Genomic DNA, 21,554 nt, shown 5'->3' with positions numbered 1-21,554 from the left:
CAGCCAGGCTAGACAATCTGGACGCTTTCTTTCTAAAATTATCCGCCGCCATTGTTGCAACTCCTATTACCTGTTCAACCTCTATTCCGTATTGGCCGAGACATTGGAAAGCTGCCGCGGTCATCCCCCTCTTCAAAGGGGGTGACACTCTTGACCCAAACTGTTACAGACCGATTTCCATCCTGCCCTGCCTTTCTAAAATCTTCGAAAGCCAAGTCAATAAACAGATCACTGACCATTTCGGATCCCACCGTACCTTCTCCGCTGTGCAATCCAGTTTCCGAGCTGATCACGGGTGCACCTCAGCCACGCTCAAGGTACTAAACGATATCATAACCGCCATTGATAAAAGAGATTACCGTGCAGGCGTCTTCATCGACCTTGCCAAGGCTTTCTTTTTCACCGTATTCTTATCGGCAGACTCAATAGCCTTCGTTTCTCAAATGACTGCCTCGCCTGGTTCAGCAACTACTTCTCAGACAGAGTTCAGTGTGTCAAATCGGAGGGTCTGTTGTCCTGACCTCTGGCAGTCTATGGGGGTACCACAGGGTTCAATTCTCGGGGCGACTCTTTTCTCTGTATATATCAACGACGTCGCTCTTGCTGCAGGTAATTCCCTGATCCACCTCGACGCAGACGACACCATTCTGTATACATCTGGCCCTTCATTGGACACTGTGTTAACTAACCTCCAAACGAGCTTCAATGCCATACAACACTCCTTCCGTGGTCTCCGACTGCTCTTAAACGCTAGTAAAACCAAATGCATGCTAATGCAACTGTTCGCTGCCCACACCCGCCTGCCCGACTACTCTGGACGGTTCTAACTTAGAATAAATGGACAACTACAAATACCTAGGTATCTGGCTAGATTGTAAACTCTCCTTCCAGACTCATATTAAACATCTCCAATCCAAAATTAAATCTAGAATTGGCTTCCTATTCCGCAACAAAGCCTCATTCACTCACGCAGCCAAACATACCCTTGTAAAACTGACTATAATATAATAATAATAATATATGCCATTTAGCAGACGCTTTTATCCAAAGCGACTTACAGTCATGTGTGCATACGTTCTACGTATGGGTGGTCCCGGGGTTCGAACCCACTACCCTGGCGTTACAAGCGCCATGCTCTACCAACTGAGCTACAGAAGGACCACTATCCTACCGATCCTCGACTTCGGCAATGTCATTTACAAAATAGCTTCCAATACTCTACTCAGCAAACTAGATACAGTCTATCACAGTGCCATCCATTCTGTTACCAAAGCCCCATATACTACCCACCCCTGTGACCGCTATGCTCTCGTTAGCTGGCCCTCACTACATATCTGTCGCCAAACCCGCTGGCTCCAGGTCATCTATAAGTCTCTGCTAGGTAAAGCTCCGCCTTATCTCAGCTCACTGGTCACCATAGCAACACCCACCTGTAGCATGCGCTCTAGCAGGTATATTTCAAAGCCAACTTGTCCTTTGGTCGCCTTTCCTTCCAGTTCTGCCAATGACTGGAACAAATTGCAAAAATTGCTGAAGCTGGTGACTTTTATTTCCCTCACCTTTTAACATCAGCTATCTGAGCAGCTAACCGATCGCTGCATCTGTACATAGCCCATCTGTAAATAGCGCACCCATTCTACCTCATCCCCATATTGTTTTTATTTGACTTTTCTGCTCATTTGCACACCAGTATTTCCAGTATTTCTACTTGCACATCATCATCTCCTCATCTATCACTCCAGTGTTAATCTGCTAAATTGTAATTACTTCACTACTATGGCCTATTTATTGCCTTACCTCCTCACGCCATTCGCACACACTGTATATAGACTTATTTTTTTCTATTGTGTTATTGACTGCACGGTTGTTTATTCCATGTGTAACTGTGTTGTTGTTTGTGTCGTACTGTTTTGCTTTATCTTGGCCAGGTCGCAGTTGTAAATGGGAACTTGTTCTCAACTGGCCTACCTGGTTAAATAAAGGTGTTCTCAACCAGCCTACCTGGTTAAGTAAAGGTCAAATAAATAAAAAATCAAATCAAAACTTTGACCGTTCAGAGCTACAACAAAATCATTAAACATCTGGGAGTCCGCAAGGAGAAGGGTTGAGAAACACTGCAATATGGAAATAGCAGGTTAGGAGAACTAACACAGTAGGTTAGGAGAACATTTGGGACACAGTAAAACTCCTCTCTGTTCCAGGTACCAACCAGAGCATCCCAGCTCCTTGGCCTATCAGATGGCCAGTACCGTGGAGGAGATGGAGCTTAGTGATGGTATCTCCGCCCCCAGTATGGGCATCCTGCCTGGTGTGAAGGAGCACTTCAGCCTGAAGACTGTCCTGTTCCCTGACAACTCTGAACCCTCAGCCCTGTCCGGCTTCACTGTCAACATCACTGTCAGCCTCATGGGTAAAGGGGGGTACAGGAAGACTACAGATAAGCTACACAGACACACACACACACACACACACACACACACACACACACACACACACACACACACACACACACACACACACACACACACACACACACACACACACACCTCCCCTCCCATCCTTCTCCGTCATCTCCTCCCATCTCATCCCTTTCTATCTCTCCTCTGTCATCTATTGCCTGCCCTCCCCTCTCCTCCATTGCCTGCCCTCCTCTCCTCCCTCCTCCTCCCTCTCCTCCTCTCCTCCTCTCTTCCACCTCCTCTCCTCCCTCCCTCCTTCTCTTCCCGCCTCCCAGCAGTGTGGAACATCGTAGCTCTGACCGTCATCTTCATGGTATGTGTTTTCCTCCTCTCCTCCCTCTCTTCCCCTCTTCTTCTCCTCCTCCTCCTCCTCCTCCTTCCCCTATAGGCCTTCTGATCCTGGTGTTCAGTATACTTGCAGTACAGGGTGGATTTGCAGTGTGGAACATCGTAGCTCTGACCGTCATCTTCATGGTGTGTGTTCTCCTCACCTTTATAATCTGGAGACAACCAGAGAGCAAGACCAAGCTGTCCTTTAAGGTGGGTATACAATACCTAACCCCACCAAGACCCCAACACCAAGACCCTAACACCAAGACCCCAACACCAAGACCCCAACACCCTAACACCAAGACCCCAACACCAAGACCCTAACACCCTAACACCAAGACCCTAACACCAAGATCCCAACACCAAGACCCCAACACCAAGACCCCAACACTAAGACCCCAACACCCTAACACCAAGACCCCAACACCAAGACCCTAACACCAAGACCCCAACACCAAGACCCCAACACCCTAACACCAAGACCCCAACACCAAGACCCTAACACCAAGACCCTAACACCCTAACACCAAGACCCTAACACCAAGATCCCAACACCAAGACCCCAACACCAAGACCCCAACACTAAGACCCCAACACCCTAACACCAAGACCCTAACACCAAGACCCCAACACCAAAACCCCAACACCAACACCCCAACACCAACACCCCAACACCAAAACCCCAACACCAACACCCCAACACCAACACCCCAACACCAAGACCCCAACACCAAGACCCTAACACCCTAACACCCTAACACCAAGACCCTAACACCAAGACCCTAACACCAAGACCCCAACACTAAGACCCCAACACCAAGGCCCCAACACCAACACCCCAACACCAACACCCCAACACCAAGACCCCAACACCAAGACCCTAACACCAAGACCCTAACACCAAGATCCCAACACCAAAACCCCAACACCAACACCCCAACACCAAGACCCCAACACCAAGACCCCAACACCAAGACCCTAACACCAAGACCCTAACACCAAGATCCCAACACCAAGATCCCAACACCAAGACCCCAACACCAAAACACCAAGACCCTAACACCAAGACCCTAACACCAAGACCCCAACACTAAGACCCCAACACCAAGACCCCAACACCAAGACCCCAACACCAAGACCCCAAAACCAAAACACCAAGACCCTAACACCAAGACCCTAACACCAAGACCCTAACACCAAGACCCTAACACCAAGACCCCAACACCAAGACCCCAACACCAAGACCCCAACACCAAGACCCCAACACCAAGACCCTAACACCAAGACCAATCCACCCCATACTAAAACCTCTCACCCCAACAAGATAAAGCACATTGGACCAAATAACCTCCTAGCTGTTACCTTTCTGCCAATCTAGCCTGCTTTGAAGGGTCCTGCCCAATCCACAAACTCCCAATCACCCTCTTGACACGCCCCCTCTCCTGCCAACTAGTCACACCTGAACTCACTGTGATAATCACCTCTCCTGAACTCACTGTGATAATCACCTCTCCTGCCAACTAGTCACACCTGAACTCACTGTGATAATCACAGACATAAGTTGGCAGATCTGCTGTACTGACTTCAGACTGTAACACCCCATCTTCATGTCTCATGGTCTGACAAACACCTCTAACACCCCATCTTCATGTCTCATGGTCTGAGTAGGTAGTCTAGTGGTTAGAGTAGGTAGTCTAGTGGTTAGAGTAGGTAGTCTAGTGGTTAGAGTAGGTAGTCTAGTGGTTAGAGTAGGTAGCCTAGTGGTTAGAGGCAGGTAGTCTAGTGGTTAGAGTAGGTAGTCTAGTGGTTAGAGTAGGTAGTCTAATGGTTAGAGTAGGTAGTCTAGTGGTTAGAGTAGGTAGTCTAGTGGTTAGAGTAGGTAGCCTAGTGGTTAGAGTAGGTAGTCTAGTGGTTAGAGTAGGTAGTCTAGTGGTCAGAGTAGGTAGTCTAGTGGTTAGAGTAGGTAGTCTAGTGGTTAGAGTAGGTAGTCTAGTGGTTAGAGTAGGTAGTCTAGTGGTTAGAGTAGGTAGTCTAGTGGTTAGAGTAGGTAGTCTAGTGGTTAGAGTAGGTAGTCTAGTGGTCAGAGTAGGTAGTCTAGTGGTTAGAGTAGGTAGTCTAGTGGTTAGAGTAGGTAGTCTAGTGGTTAGGGCAGGTAGCTTAGTGGTTAGAGTGTTGGACTAGTGTCCGAAAGGTTGCAAGATCTAAACCCACTGTTCCTAGACCAGTGAACCCACTGTTCCTAGACCAGTTAACCCACTGTTCCTAGACCAGTTAACCCACTGTTCCTAGGCCAGTTAACCCACTGTTCCTAGACCAGTTAACCCACTGTTCCTAGACCAGTTAACCCACTGTTCCTAGACCAGTTAACCCACTGTTCCTAGACCAGTTAACCCACTGTTCCTAGACCAGTTAACCCACTGTTCCTAGACCAGTTAACCCACTGTTCCTAGGCCAGTTAACCCACTGTTCCTAGACCAGTTAACCCACTGTTCCTAGACCAGTTAACCCACTGTTCCTAGACCAGTTAACTCACTGTTCCTAAACCGTCATTATAAATAAGACTTGCCTAGTTAAATGAAGGTTAAATAAAATGCCCCTTGTGATGTCCTAGCAGCCATGTGAATGACTGCTAGCTAACGACCGGAACATTAAGCTAGCCAAGAACAACAACACAAACCAACAGACTATATACAGTGGGGAGAACAAGTATTTGATACACTGCAGATTTTGCAGGTTTTCCTACTTACAAAGCATGTAGAGGTCTGTCATGTTTTATCATAGGTACACTTCAACTGTGAGAGACGGAATCTAAAATACAAATCCAGAAAATCACATTGTATGATTTTTAAGTAATTAATTTGCATTTTATTGACATAAGTATTTGACATAAGTATTTGATCACCTACCAACCAGTAAGAATTCAGTCTCTCACAGACCTGTTAGTTTTTCTTTAAGAAGCCCTCCTGTTCTCCACTCATTACCTGTATTAACTGCACCTGTTTGAACTCGTTACCTGTATAAAATCACCTGTCCACACACTCAATCAAACAGACTCCAACCTCTCCACAATGGCCAAGACCAGTAGTAACACAGTAAATCTTTGGAGGGAGCTGAAAGTCCGTATTGCCCAGCGACAGCCCCGAAACCTGAAGCATCTGGAGAAGGTCTGTATGGAGGAGTGGGCCAAAATCCCTGCTGCAGTGTGTGCAAAGAACTGGTCAAGAACTACAGGAAACGTATGATCTCTGTAATTGCAAACAAAGGTTTCTGTACCAAATATTAAGTTATGCTTTTCTGATGTATCAGATACTTATGTCATGCATAAATCGTACAATGTGATTTTCTAGAATTTTGTGTACCTATGATAAAAATTACAGACCTCTACATGCTTTGTAAGTAGGAAAACCTGCAAAATCAGCAGTGTATCAAATACTTGTCTTCCCCACTGTAGCTACAAATAGTGAGTGGAGTTACTAACAGACTAAACAAGTTAAATGTCTTTGATTAAATGTTTTCCACACACATACCTTCGTGTGTCTTTCTTGGACACCGTCTCCCACACCGAATAGACTCTTCTCACAGGCTCTATATATTCCTACGTGGGAGTAGGTTGGGATGTTTTACATTTATTTTTGACCTGAACAACACAATATATTTTTGTCATGTTTTGTTATTTCTGTATAACAGAAAATCGACGACAAAGTACACAATATTTGATTTCTCCAATTTGCGGGCTTGGTCGAGGAGAATTTCTTATTTTAAGGCGAATATCGACTTGGATTACGCCTCTTGTTTCTGGCTCACTGATTGGCTCTCACTCACTGACCTCTGCATGATCTTTGTATTTTACCTCCGACCCCTTAAGGTGCCCCTGTTGCCGTTCATCCCAGTGGTCAGCATGTTTGTCAACGTCTACCTGATGATGCAACTGGACAGAGGCACGTGGATACGCTTCGCTGTCTGGATGGCTATAGGTAAGAAACTATTTTCTATAACAATGTCATCTCTATAGAGATATCCTCTTCCAAGACATTATCAGAATATTATCAGCTCTTCCATAGAGATATACCGCTGTTGGCTTTGGTCCTGGTCAGTCCCTGGATGGGAGACCAGATGCTGCTGGCTTGGCTCTGAAGCTAAGCAGGGTTGGTCCTGGTCAGTCCCCGGATGGGAGACCAGATGCTGCTGGCTTGGCTCTGAAGCTAAGCAGGGTTGGTCCTGGTCAGTCCCTGGATGGGAGACCAGATGCTGCTGGCTTGGCTCTGAAGCTAAGCAGGGTTGGTCCTGGTCAGTCCCTGGATGGGAGACCAGATGCTGCTGGCTTGGCTCTGAAGCTAAGCAGGGTTGGTCCTGGTCAGTCCCTGGATGGGAGACCAGATGCTGCAGGTTTTGGAGGCACTCTGTCCTCTGGTCTAAAAACATATCCTAGGGTTCAATCAAAAATAAAATAAATATATCCTCTTCCAACACATTCCATTATTAACCCCTCTGTTTATTGCAGGGTTTGTGATCTACTTTGGCTACGGGATCCACCACAGTGCTGAGGCGGCTCTGGACCGCTCCTCTCCTGGGTCTGATGTAGAGCTGAACGGCTACATAGCCAGCCACTCACACAACATGGAGCCCATGTCTCCTGAGAAAGAGGCGTTTCTAGATAATGGTCTGGAGGCCCGGGGAGAGGAGGACCGTGACCTGTAGAGTGCTAGGACCCAGCTGACAACTGCCACAGCCTGCCCTGACCACCCTACATGCCACACCTTATCACGCCCCTTTGGAACTTTTGTCTGTCTGGAACCTTTATCAAACAGGATGGAACCCTCTTGGAATGAACCGTCTCATTTTGGGATGTACCATGCCGTTTTTTAACAGAGTCCTGGATTTAGACTTTGGTCTAACATCTCACAGTGGCGTATGCACATGTAGCTTCTCGCAGGTGTTTCTGGGTTGGGGAAATACAATTCTAATGCAGAAAATAAAGGAGTAGAGAGAGAAAAAGAAGGAAGAGAGGATAGACTGCTGTTTGCTCCTGAGGGTGTATTGTGAGCTCACAGGGGGTTTCCTACTACAGACAGGAGAACCATGTCAACCCAGGGAAACCTAGAGAAACTGAGCAGACATCTTGGATCTTGTCCTCCTCCATTTTAGGGAGAGTGTGGGTTGATGTGGTGGGAGTGGGGTAATGTTGCTGTTGAGGGTTTGATTTGACCCACTGGTTGAATCGACGTTGTTTCCAAATCATTTTAAGTTACGTTGAACTAACGCTGAATAGACGTTGAATTGACGTCTGTGTGCAGTGAGGATACTCAACTAGCTGGGCACACGGTTCTCTCACAGCTCAGGAAGGACTATCTGTTGGTTAACATCCTAATGGATTAGTTAGGGTTAAGGTTGTGCATTAGGGTTGTGAATTAAGGCTGTCACTCCAGAGATGTCAGAAAACATCACCGGGTCACTCGGATGACTTTTGTAACTGCTAGCGATGGAAACTCTGTCGGGTAATCTTCAAGATAATCATACTGTTTGATGAGGCAATACTCTCAACATTTTCAGCTGATTGTCAACCTGTCTAGAAGGGTAAACACCAGACATGGTGTTAAATAATTCATAACTAGTATAATAATAATAATTAATAACTAACTGCTAATATAGTCTACCTTTAGATCTGCTAAAACCATGGATGAGCGTATATATGTGTGTTTCCTCTGAAACAGTGTATTTTCTAGTCTCAACTGTTACAACCTCCCCTAGCAGGCTACCTTGTCGTAAACGTCCGTTATCTCCCTGTGATGTAGTGGCTGTGGCTCACCACTAGAGGTCACGTCCGTTATCTCCCTGTGATGTAGTGGCTGTGGCTCACCACTAGAGGTCACGTCCGTTATCTCCCTGTGATGTAGTGTCTGTGGCTCACCACTAGAGGTCACGTCCGTTATCTCCCTGTGATGTAGTGTCTGTGGCTCACCACTAGAGGTCACGTCCGTTATCTCCCTGTGATGTAGTGGCTGTGGCTCACCACTAGAGGTCACGTCCGTTATCTCCCTGTGATGTAGTGTCTGTGGCTCACCACTAGAGGTCACGTCCGTTATCTCCCTGTGATGTAGTGGCTGTGGCTCACCACTAGAGGTCACGTCCGTTATCTCCCTGTGATGTAGTGTCTGTGGCTCACCACTAGAGGTCACGTCCGTTATCTCCCTGTGATGTAGTGGCTGTGGCTCACCACTAGAGGTCACGTCTGTTATCTCCCTGTGATCTAGTGGCTGTGGCTCACCACTAGAGGTCACGTCCGTTATCTCCCTGTGATGTAGTGTCTGTGGCTCACCACTAGAGGTCACGTCCGTTATCTCCCTGTGATGTAGTGGCTGTGGCTCACCACTAGAGGTCACGTCCGTTATCTCCCTGTGATGTAGTGGCTGTGGCTCACCACTAGAGGTCACGTCCGTTATCTCCCCGTGATGTAGTGTCTGTGGCTCACCACTAGAGGTCACGTCCGTTATCTCCCTGTGATGTAGTGTCTGTGGCTCACCACTAGAGGTCACGTCCGTTATCTCCCTGTGATGTAGTGTCTGTGGCTCACCACTAGAGGTCACGTCCGTTATCTCCCTGTGATGTAGTGTCTGTGGCTCACCACTAGAGGTCACGTCCGTTATCTCCCTGTGATGTAGTGTCTGTGGCTCACCACTAGAGGTAACGTCCGTTATCTCCCTGTGATGTAGTGGCTGTGGCTCACCACTAGAGGTCACGTCCGTTATCTCCCTGTGATGTAGTGGCTGTGGCTCACCACTAGAGGTCACGTCCGTTATCTCCCTGTGATGTAGTGGCTGTGGCTCACCACTAGAGGTCACTGTGTATCACACAACGTCAGTAGACCTTTCACATCAAATAATATGCTGTTCAACACCTGTGCCGAACACATAAGGACTTTACCGTGAAATGATTACTTACAAGCCCTTAACCGATAGTGAAGTATAGTCCACGATCAGATCCTTTATCTTTCTCACATTGAGGGAGAGGTTGTTGTCCTGGCACCACACTGCCAGCTCTTCAAGAAAGAGTTCAGGAAATATTTACTAAATATACTAACGTGAAAAAATTCAATATCAAAAAGTAACACAAGAAAATGACAAAACATTAATGAGGCGATATGCAGGTGATACCGAGTCAATTCGGGGGGAGTGTACTGGTACTGAGTCAATGTGCGGAGGGCACAGGTTTCTCAAAGTAATTTGTAAAGTGGCTATGCATATATAGGTAACAGCGAATAGTAGCAGTGTAAAAACAGAGAGGGTGTCAATGTAAATGTCTGGTTGGCAATTTGATGCAGTCTTATGGCTTGGGGGTAGAAGCTGTTAATTACGGAGCCTTTCGGTCCAAGTCTTGGCGCTTCTGTACCGCTTGCAGTGTGGCAGCAGAGAGAAAAGTCCATGATTTGGGTGAATGGCGTCTTCTACAATGTTTGGAGCCTTCTTCTGACAACACCTAGTATAGGTCCTGGATGTCAGGAAGCTTTCGAGTGGCGCAGCTTTCGAGTGGCGTGCTTTCTAAGGCACTGCACCTCAGAGACATCACTACAGTTCAATTCCAGGCTGTATCACAACCGGTCGTGATTGGCAGTCCCATAGGGATGCGCACAATTGGCCCAGCGTCATCCGGGTTAGGGTTTGGCTACCAGTCAACCAGTCAGGATGCTCTCGATGGTGCGGCTGTATAACTTTTTGAGGATCTGGGGACCCTAATTCAGTCTCCTGAGTAAATATGGTCACCAAGGAACTTGAAACTCTCTACCTCTCATCCACTTCAGTTCAGTCGATGTTAATGGAGGCCTGTTCAGCCCTACTTTTCCTATAGTCCACGATCAGATCCTTTATCTTTCTCACATTGAGGGAGAGGTTGTTGTCCTGGCACCACACTGCCAGCTCTCTGACCTCCTCCCTACAGGCTGTCTCAATATCGTCGGTGATCAGGTCTACCACCTTTTGTTGCAAACTGAGTAATGATGTTGGTTGTGGTGAACATAAAAGAGCATAAAAGAGCATTAAATGCATTTAGCTCCTCTGGTAGGCTCGCATCTGGCCCCGCGGCCTTGAGTCTTCTTGGGTATGACGCTACAAGCTCGGCACACCTGTATTTGGGTTGTTTCTCCCATTCTTGTCTGCAGATCCTCTCAAACTCTGTCAGGTTGGATGGGGAGCATCGCAGCGCAGCTATTTTCAGATCTCTCCATATATGTTAGAGTGGGTTCAAGTCCGGGCTCTGGCCGGGCCACTCAAGGATATTCAGAGACTTGTCCCGAAGCCTCTCCTGTGTTGTCTTGGCTGTGTGCTTAGGGTTGTTGTCCTGTTGGAAGGTGAACCTTCATCCCAGTCCGAGGTCCTGAGCACTCTGGAGCAGGTTTCATCAAGTATCTCTTTGTACTTTGCTCAGTTCATCTTTCCCTTGATCCTGACTAGTCTCCCAGACCCTGTCGCTGAAAAACATCCCCAGAGCATGATGCTGCCACGACCATGCTTCACCATAGGGATGGTGCCAGGTTTCATCCAGACGTGACACTTGGCATTCAGGCCAAAGAGTTCAACCTGGGTTTCATCAAACCAGATCAGACTCTCATGGTCTGAGAGTCTTTAGGTGCCTTTTGAAAGCAAGCTGAAAGAAAGCTGTCATGTGTCTTTTACGTAACAAAATGTGGAAAAAGTGAATACTTTGCGAAAGTTTGTGGATACCCCTTCAAATGATTCAGCTATTTCAGGCACACCCATTGCTGAGAGGTGTTTACAATTGAGCAGCCATGCAATGTCCGTAGACAAACAATATCAGTACAATGGCCTTACTGAAGAGCTCACTGGCCTTCAATGTGTCACTGTCATAGGATGCCACCTTTCCAATAAGTCAGTTCATCAAATTTCCTCCCTGGCAGAGCTGCCCCGGTCAACTGTAAGTGCTGTTATGTGGAAATGTCTAAGAGCAACAACTTCTCAGCCAGTAAAATAGTCTTAGTTGCAACAATCACTACCGAGTTCCAAACTGCCTGTGGAAGCAACGTCATCACAGGAACTGTTTATTGGGAGCTTCATGAAATGGGTTTCCGTGGCCGAGCTGCCGCACACAAGCCTAAGATCACCGCCATTGGACTCTGGAGCAGTGGAAAAGTGTTCTCCGCAGACGAATCTGGGTTTGGTGGATGCCATGAGATTGATACCTGCCTGAAAGCATAGTGCCAACTGTAAAGTTTGGTGGAGGACGAATAATGGTCTGGGGTTGTTTTTCATGGTTCGGGCCCTTTTGTTCCAGTGAAGGGAAATCTTAACGATGCAGCATTGAATGACATTCTAGATGATTCTGTGCTTCCAACTTTGTGGCAACAGTTTGGGGAAGGCCCTTTTCTGTTTCAGCATGACAATGCCCCCGTGCGAGGTCCATACAGATGGATGCTGCACAACGCGAGATCCAGTTAGAGTCAACTCCAATTCAATGGCCGTGATTTTGGAAGTTCGACGGACAGATGTCCACATACTTAAATCAATCTGTTATTAATTTAGATATAGGGAATATAGGGAATGGATAAATGTTTTTAAATGTTTTCTAGAGGCGAGAATATGAATTAGCAGAGATACTTTATGTATACCTGTTGTAATGTGCTCAATGCATTTTCTGCATGTAACATATTGTATATATTTCTTGCAGTAAATTATTTGTAAATTACCAAAAATGTGCTTTTAAATGTGTTTTTTTGCTAAAGTGCGGGTTTGTGTGTCCGATCCTGCTACACTGAATGTTTTAAATGTTTTTTCACATAGTTTATGTGTCTGAATGTTTTGGGCGTAGAGTGAATGTGAATGTATTTGACATACCATAAAACTTCAATTAAACGCTGTCTCAGAAAGCTGACTGTCCCTTTTAATAGCCGGTCAAAGACACACATTTCAGCAAATGAACACCTGTTTCAAATAAATTAATTGTTTACGAGGTTTAATGTTTGTTTTGTTACATAAAATTATTCAGTAAGGACTCGAAAAAATGACGTCAATCATCCGTTTTACCGCCAGTAAGAAACTGCTAGCCGTTGACTGCTGGGGAGGAACACACCTGAGGTAACAGCTCCATTCTGACAGGGGGAGGAACACACCTGAGGTAACAGCTCCATTCTGACAGGGGGAGGAACACACTAACACCTGAGAACCGACAGCATAAAAAGTCTACTTTAGGAGCACAAACACCCAGAAATCGGACGAAAATGCACAGTCAAAGAGGTTAAATATTTCCCTTGACAGAATAGTCAATGTCACTTTTTTTTTATTGAGGCATATTAAGAGAAAATAAATTTGACACAGTGTGAAAATGATAACAATAAATGTTTTAAAAATGCAGGAAGTGAATGCTGGAATTAAACAATGAACTTAATAAGAGAGCAAAAGCTGTGTGCTTTAAGAAAAGAAGATGCTCAAATAGAAGCCTGTCTTTACTAAGCAGCTGTTGTGTTCAGTAAACAAACGCCTCTGGATATTAAAGTTTTACAATATGTTAACTTAGGGCTCGATTCAATCAGATCCGCTTCAGCTGAAATCCAACATAGTTGATGTTTCGATGGTTGTCACTGGTGTAGAGAGGAGTAGTAGGCAGGAGGCATTCGCAGGTTTAGAGCTACATCATTTATTTAAACACCATAGAACAAAGCTGGACGAAACCCAAACGATGTTGTTCTAAAAATATATCTTCTTAAAACAAAAAAAGCACAGGGCGAACCCAAAGCGCAAAATATTAAGTACTAAGGAAATAGTGAGAGAGATTCCTCTCAGGAAAACAAGCGACATTTACAATGACCGACAAAGACAAATGACAGAGGGAGTACGTATACAGTGATAGAGTGGGGATTGGAACCAGGTGTGTAATGATGACGAGACAAGTTCGGGATTGATGACTGAAGGGTGCTTGCCAGCAGCAGCTAGAAGGCTGGCAACGCCGAACACCTGAGCTGGACGGGAGGAGGAGCCAAAGAGAAGGCTGTTGTAACAATGGTGCCAGAGGTGGAACTGTGTTAGAGCTGTCACATCCACAACAGTTCCTGGTCTTAGAACTAAAGCAGACGTTGACATTGGTCGAATTAAGAGAAATCCAATCTCCACCTCCATTAGTATGATAGATGTAACCTACTCATCCATTAGGATGAGAGATGTACTCTACAGGATTACTTTACATAACAGCTCCATTCTGACAGGGGGAGGAACACCTGAGGTAACAGCTCCATTCTGACAGGGGGAGGAACACACCTGAGGTAACAGCTCCATTCTGACAGGGGGAGGAACACACCTGAGGTAACAGCTCCATTCTGACAGGGGGAGGAACACACCTGAGGTAACAGCTCCATTCTGACAGGGGAGGAACACACCTGAGGTAACAGCTCCATTCTGGGGGAGGAACACACCTGAGGTAACAGCTCCATTCTGACAGGGGGAGGAACACACCTGAGGTAACAGCTCCATTCTGACAGGGGAGGAACACACCTGAGGTAACAGCTCCATTCTGACAGGGGAGGAACACACCTGAGGTAACAGCTCCATTCTGACAGGGGGGAACACACCTGAGGTAACAGCTCCATTCTGACAGGGGAGGAACACACCTGAGGTAACAGCTCCATTCTGACAGGGGGAGGAACACACCTGAGGTAACAGCTCCATTCTGACAGAGGGAGGAACACACCTGAGGTAACAGCTCCATTCTGACAGGGGGAGGAACACACCTGAGGTAACAGCTCCATTCTGACAGGGGGAGGAACACACCTGAGGTAACAGCTCCATTCTGACAGGGGAGGAACACACCTGAGGTAACAGCTCCATTCTGACAGGGGGAGCACACCTGAGGTAACAGCTCCATTCTGACAGGGGAGGAACACACCTGAGGTAACAGCTCCATTCTGACAGGGGGGGAACACACCTGAGGTAACAGCTCCATTCTGACAGGGGGAGGAACACACCTGAGGTAACAGCTCCATTCTGACAGGGGGAAACACCTGAGGTAACAGCTCCATTCTTACGGGGGAGGAACACACCTGAGGTAACAGCTCCATTCTGACAGAGAGAACACACCTGAGGTAACAGCTCCATTCTGAACACACCTGAGGTAACAGCTCCATTCTGACAGGGGGAACACACCTGAGGTAACAGCTCCATTCTGACAGGGGGAGGAACACACCTGAGGTAACAGCTCCATTCTGACAGGGGGAGGAACACACCTGAGGTAACAGCTCCATTCTGACAGGGGGGGGAACACACCTGAGGTAACAGCTCCATTCTGACAGGGGGAGGAACACACCTGAGGTAACAGCTCCATTCTGACAGGGGGAGGAATACACCTGAGGTAACAGCTCCATTCTGACAGGGGGAGGAACACACCTGAGGTAACAGCTCCATTCTGACAGAGAGAGGAATAGTGTAGAATAGTCTTAATCTATCTTTATTATCCCCTATAGTGTAGAATAGTCTTAATCTCTCATTATAATCCCATATAGTGTAGAAAAGTCTTAATCTCTCATTATAATCCCCTATAGTGTAGAATAGTCTTAATCTCTCATTATAATCCCCTATAGTGTAGAATAGTCTTAATCTCATTATAATCCCATATAGTGTAGAATAGTCTTAATCTCTCATTATAATCCCATATAGTGTAGAATAGTCGTAATCTCTCATTATAAATCCATATAGTGTAGAATAGTCTTAATCTCTCATTATAATCCCCTAGAGTGTAGAATAGTCTTAATATCTCATTATATATCCCCTATAGTGTAGAATAGTCTTAATCTCTCATTATATATCCCCTAGAGTGTAGAATAGTCTTAATCTCTCATTATAATCCCATATAGTGTAGAAGTCGTAATCTCTCATTATAATCCCCTATAGTGTAGAATAGTCTTAATCTCTCATTATAATCCCCTATAGTGTAGAATAGTCTTAATCTCTCATTATAATCCCATATAGTGTAGAATAGTCTTAATCTCTCGTTATATATCCCCTATAGAATAGAATAGTCTTAATAGCTCATTATAATCCCCTATAGTGTAGAATAGTCCTAATGTCTCATTATATATCCCCTATAGAATATAATAATCTAAATCTCTCATTATAATCCCCTATAATGTAGAACAGTCTTAATCTCTCATTATAATCCCCTATAGTGTAGAATAGTCTAAATCTGTCATTATAATCCCCTATAATGTAGAACAGTCTTAATCTCTCATTATAATCCCATATAGTGTAGAATAGTCTTAATCTCTCATTATAATCCCCTATAGTGTAGAATAGTCCTAATCTCCCATTATAATCCCCTATAATGTAGAACAGTCTTAATCTCTCATTATAATAACCTATAGTGTAGATTAGTCCTAATCTCTCTTTATAATCCCATATAGTGTAGAATAGTCTTAATCTCTCATTATATATCCCCTATAGAATAGAATAGTCTTAATCTCTCTTTATAATCCCCTATAGTGTAGAATAGTCCTAATCTCCCATTATTATCCCCTATAGTGTAGAATAGTCTTAATCTCCCATTATAATCCACTATAGTGTAGAATAGTCCTAATCTCCCATTATAATCCCCTATAGTGTAGAATAGTCTTAATCTCTCTTTATAATCCCCTATAGTGTAGAATAGTCTAATCTCTCATTATAATCCCATATAGTGTAGAATAGTCTTAATCTCTCGTTATATATCCCCTATAGAATAGAATAGTCTTAATAGCTCATTATAATCCCCTATAGTGTAGAATAGTCCTAATGTCTCATTATATATCCCCTATAGAATATAATAATCTAAATCTCTCATTATAATCCCCTATAATGTAGAACAGTCTTAATCTCTCATTATAATCCCCTATAGTGTAGAATAGTCTAAATCTGTCATTATAATCCCCTATAATGTAGAACAGTCTTAATCTCTCATTATAATCCCATATAGTGTAGAATAGTCTTAATCTCTCATTATAATCCCCTATAGTGTAGAATAGTCCTAATCTCCCATTATAATCCCCTATAATGTAGAACAGTCTTAATCTCTCATTATAATAACCTATAGTGTAGATTAGTCTAATCTCTCTTTATAATCCCATATAGTGTAGAATAGTCTTAATCTCTCATTATATATCCCCTATAGAATAGAATAGTCTTAATCTCTCTTTATAATCCCCTATAGTGTAGAATAGTCCTAATCTCCCATTATTATCCCCTATAGTGTAGAATAGTCTTAATCTCCCATTATAATCCACTATAGTGTAGAATAGTCCTAATCTCCCATTATAATCCCCTATAGTGTAGAATAGTCTTAATCTCTCTTTATAATCCCCTATAGTGTAGAATAGTCCTAATCTCCCATTATTATCCCCTATAGTGTAGAATAGTCTTAATCTCTCTTTATAATCCCCTATAGTGTATAATAGTCCTAATCTCCCATTATAATCCCCTATAGTGTAGAATAGTCCTAATCTCCCATTATAATCCCCTATAGTGTAGAATAGTCCTAATCTCCCATTATTATCCCCTATAGTGTAGAATAGTCCTAATCTCTCATTATAATCCCCTATAGTGTAGAATAGTCCTAATCTCCCATTATAATCCCCTATAGTGTAGAATAGTCCTAATCTCTCATTATAATCCCCTATAGTGTAGAATAGTCCTAATCTCCCATTATAATCCCCTATAGTGTAGAATAGTCCTAATCTCCCTTTATAATCCCCTATAGTGTAGAATAGTCCTAATCTCTCATTATAATCCCCTATAGTGTAGAATAGTCCTAATCTCCCATTATAATCCCCTATAGTGTAGAATAGTCCTAATCTCCCTTTATAATCCCCTATAGTGTAGAATAGTCCTAATCTCCCATTATTATCCCCTATAGTGTAGAATAGTCCTAATCTCCCTTTATAATCCCCTATAGTGTAGAATAGTCATAATCTCCCATTATAATCCCCTATAGTGTAGAATAATGAACTCCCTTGCCTTTGTTGCACTTACACTTGTCTTAGCTACTTTATTGAGGGAACATGTACTTAATATGACTGTTACACGTTGGTGGATGCACTAAATGTAATTTCATTTGACTGAAATGTAATTGTAATGTAAAATATGCATATTTAATGTAATGTTCTTGATTGAAGATTGTGTCATCTATCTTTCAAAATGTGGAGTAACATTTCAACATTGCACGTTGACATGTTTACATGTATGTAAGTCGCTTTGGATAAAAGCGTCTGCTAAATGGCATATATTATTATTATTATTATTATTTACAAACTAAGGTGACAATTTTTGGTAATCATTGAATGAATAAATCATGCCACTGTTTGGCCCTGTCCGGGGTTGTCATCTGATGGGGCCACAGCCTCTGATCTGGAGGACTCACTAAACAGAGAACATCCCTGGTCATCCCTACTGCCTCTGATCTGGAGGACTCACTAAACAGAGAACATCCCTGGTCATCCCTACTGCCTCTGATCTGGAGGACTCACTAAACAGAGAACATCCCTGGTCATCCCTACTGCCTCTGATATGGAGGACTCACTAAACAGAGAACATCCCTGGTCGTCCCTACTGCCTCTGATCTGGAGGACTCACTAAACAGAGAACATCCCTGGTCATCCCTACTGCCTCTGATCTGGAGGACTCACTAAACAGAGAACATCCCTGGTCATCCCTTCTGCCTCTGATCTGGAGGACTCACTAAACAGAGAACATCCCTGGTCATCCCTACTGCCTCTGATCTGGAGGACTCACTAAACAGAGAACATCCCTGGTCATCCCTACTGCCTCTGATCTGGAGGACTCACTAAACAGAGAACATCCCTGGTCATCCCTACTGCCTCTGATCTGGAGGACTCACTAAACAGAGAACATCCCTGGTCATCCCTTCTGCCTCTGATCTGGAGGACTCACTAAACAGAGAACATCCCTGGTCATCCCTACTGCCTCTGATCTGGAGGACTCACTAAACAGAGAACATCCCTGGTCATCTCTACTGCCTCTGATCTGGAGGACTCACTAAACAGAGAACATCCCTGGTCATCCCTTCTGCCTCTGATCTGGAGGACTCACTAAACAGAGAACATCCCTGGTCATCCCTACTGCCTCTGATCTGGAGGACTCACTAAACAGAGAACATCCCTGGTCGTCCCTATTGCCTCTGATCTGGAGGACTCACTAAACAGAGAACATCCCTGGTCATCCCTACTGCCTCTGATCTGGAGGACTCACTAAACAGAGAACATCCCTGGTCGTCCCTACTGCCTCTGATTTGGAGGACTCACTAAACAGAGAACATCCCTGGTCATCCCTACTGCCTCTGATCTGGAGGACTCACTAAACAGAGAACATCCCTGGTCATCCCTTCTGCCTCTGATCTGGAGGACTCACTAAACAGAGAACATCCCTGGTCATCCCTACTGCCTCTGATCTGGAGGACTCACTAAACAGAGAACATCCCTGGTCATCCCTACTGCCTCTGATCTGGAGGACTCACTAAACAGAGAACATCCCTGGTCATCCCTTCTGCCTCTGATCTGGAGGACTCACTAAACAGAGAACATCCCTGGTCATCCCTACTGCCTCTGATCTGGAGGACTCACTAAACAGAGAACATCCCTGGTCATCCCTACTGCCTCTGATCTGGAGGACTCACTAAACAGAGAACATCCCTGGTCATCCCTACTGCCTCTGATCTGGAGGACTCACTAAACAGAGAACATCCCTGGTCGTCCCTACTGCCTCTGATTTGTAGGACTCACTAAACAGAGAACATCCCTGGTCATCCCTACTGCCTCTGATCTGGAGGACTCACTAAACAGAGAACATCCCTGGTCATCCCTACTGCCTCTGATCTGGAGGACTCACTAAACAGAGAACATCCCTGGTCGTCCCTACTGCCTCTGATCTGGAGGACTCACTAAACAGAGAACATCCCTGGTCGTCCCTACTGCCTCTGATCTGGAGGACTCACTAAACAGAGAACATCCCTGGTCATCCCTACTGCCTCTGATCTGGAGGACTCACTAAACAGAGAACATCCCTGGTCGTCCCTACTGCCTCTGATCTGGAGGACTCACTAAACAGAGAACATCCCTGGTCATCCCTACTGCCTCTGATCTGGAGGACTCACTAAACAGAGAACATCCCTGGCCATCCCTACTGCCTCTGATCTGGTGGACTCACTAAACAGAGAACATCCCTGGTCATCCCTACTGCCTCTGATCTGGAGGACTCACTAAACAGAGAACATCCCTGGTCATCCCTACTGCCTCTGATCTGATGGACTCACTAAACAGAGAACATCCCTGGTCATCCCTACTGCCTCTGATCTGATGGACTCACTAAACAGAGAACATCCCTGGTCATCCCTACTGTCTCTGATCTGGAGGACTCACTAAACAGAGAACATCCCTGGTCATCCCTACTGCCTCTGATCTGGAGGACTCACTAAACAGAGAACATCCCTGGTCATCCTTACTGCCTCTGATCTGGAGGACTCACTAAACAGAGAACATCCCTGGTCATCCCTACTGCCTCTGATCTGGAGGACTCACTAAACAGAGAACATCCCTGGTCATCTTTACTGCCTCTGATCTGGAGGACTCACTAAACAGAGAACATCCCTGGTCATCCCTTCTGTCTCTGATCTGGAGGACTCACTAAACAGAGAACATCCCTGGTCATCCCTACTGCCTCTGATCTGGAGGACTCACTAATCAGAGAACATCCCTGGTCGTCCCTACTGCCTCTGATCTGGAGGACTCACTAAACAGAGAACATCCCTGGTCATCCCTACTGCCTCTGATCTGGAGGACTCACTAAACAGAGAACATCCCTGGTCGTCCCTACTGCCTCTGATTTGTAGGACTCACTAAACAGAGAACATCCCTGGTCATCCCTACTGCCTCTGATCTGGAGGACTCACTAAACAGAGAACATCCCTGGTCGTCCCTACTGCCTCTGATCTGGAGGACTCACTAAACAGAGAACATCCCTGGTCGTCCCTACTGCCTCTGATCTGGAGGACTCACTAAACAGAGAACATCCCTGGTCGTCCCTACTGCCTCTGATCTGGAGGACTCACTAAACAGAGAACATCCCTGGTCGTCCCTACTGCCTCTGATCTGGAGGACTCACTAAACAGAGAACATCCCTGGTCATCCCTACTGCCTCTGATCTGGAGGACTCTCTAAACAGAGAACATCCTGGCCATCCCTACTGCCTCTGATCTGGAGGACTCACTAAACAGAGAACATCCCTGGTCATCCCTACTGCCATCTTATCTGGAGGACTCACTAAACAGAGAACATCCCTGGTCATCCCTACTGCCTCTGATCTGATGGACTCACTAAACAGAGAACATCCCTGGTCATCCCTACTGCCTCTGATCTGATGGACTCACTAAACAGAGAACATCCCTGGTCGTCCCTACTGCCTCTGATCTGGAGGACTCACTAAACAGAGAACATCCCTGGTCGTCCCTACTGCCTCTGATCTGGAGGACTCACTAAACAGAGAACATCCCTGGTCATCCCTACTGCCTCTGATCTGTAGGACTCACTAAACAGAGAACATCCCTGGTCATCCCTACTGCCTCTGATCTGGAGGACTCACTAAACAGAGAACATCCCTGGTCATCTCTACTGCCTCTGATCTGGAGGACTCACTAAACAGAAAACATCCCTGGTCATCTCTACTGCCTCTGATCTGGAGGACTCACTAAACAGAGAACATCCCTGGTCATCCCTACTGCCTCTGATCTGGA

General features: G+C 45.4%; 1 protein-coding gene across 26 annotated transcripts in view; it reads left to right on the top strand.

Moving 5' to 3' along the window:
* The window catches only part of LOC118379924 (high affinity cationic amino acid transporter 1-like), a 77,052-nt gene extending 64,304 nt beyond the window's left edge, over window positions 1–12,748 (top strand). The window contains exons 10-18 of one of the 26 annotated variants that reach the window (XM_052529024.1): window positions 2,202–2,410; window positions 2,848–2,999; window positions 6,655–6,763; window positions 7,291–8,603; window positions 8,706–8,756; window positions 8,910–9,011; window positions 9,063–9,215; window positions 9,267–9,470; window positions 9,522–12,748. In XM_052529024.1, coding sequence (XP_052384984.1) covers window positions 2,202–2,410; window positions 2,848–2,999; window positions 6,655–6,763; window positions 7,291–7,487 — 667 coding nt within the window. In that variant the 3' untranslated portion in view covers window positions 7,488–8,603; window positions 8,706–8,756; window positions 8,910–9,011; ... (1 more) ...; window positions 9,267–9,470; window positions 9,522–12,748. Of the gene's footprint in view, window positions 1–2,201; window positions 2,411–2,847; window positions 3,000–6,654; window positions 6,764–7,290; window positions 9,012–9,062; window positions 9,216–9,266; window positions 9,471–9,521 lie in introns of all 26 variants that reach the window. The other 25 variants (XM_052529005.1, XM_052529013.1, XM_052529016.1 and 22 more) reach the window with 25 other exon arrangements.
* Window positions 12,749–21,554: the final 8,806 nt, after the last annotated feature.

The sequence above is a fragment of the Oncorhynchus keta genome, chromosome 11 (genome assembly GCF_023373465.1).
Source record: "Oncorhynchus keta strain PuntledgeMale-10-30-2019 chromosome 11, Oket_V2, whole genome shotgun sequence".
NCBI lineage: Eukaryota > Metazoa > Chordata > Actinopteri > Salmoniformes > Salmonidae > Oncorhynchus > Oncorhynchus keta.
Note: the sequence above shows the minus strand (reverse complement) of the source record. Positions and strands in the feature narration are given on the sequence as shown.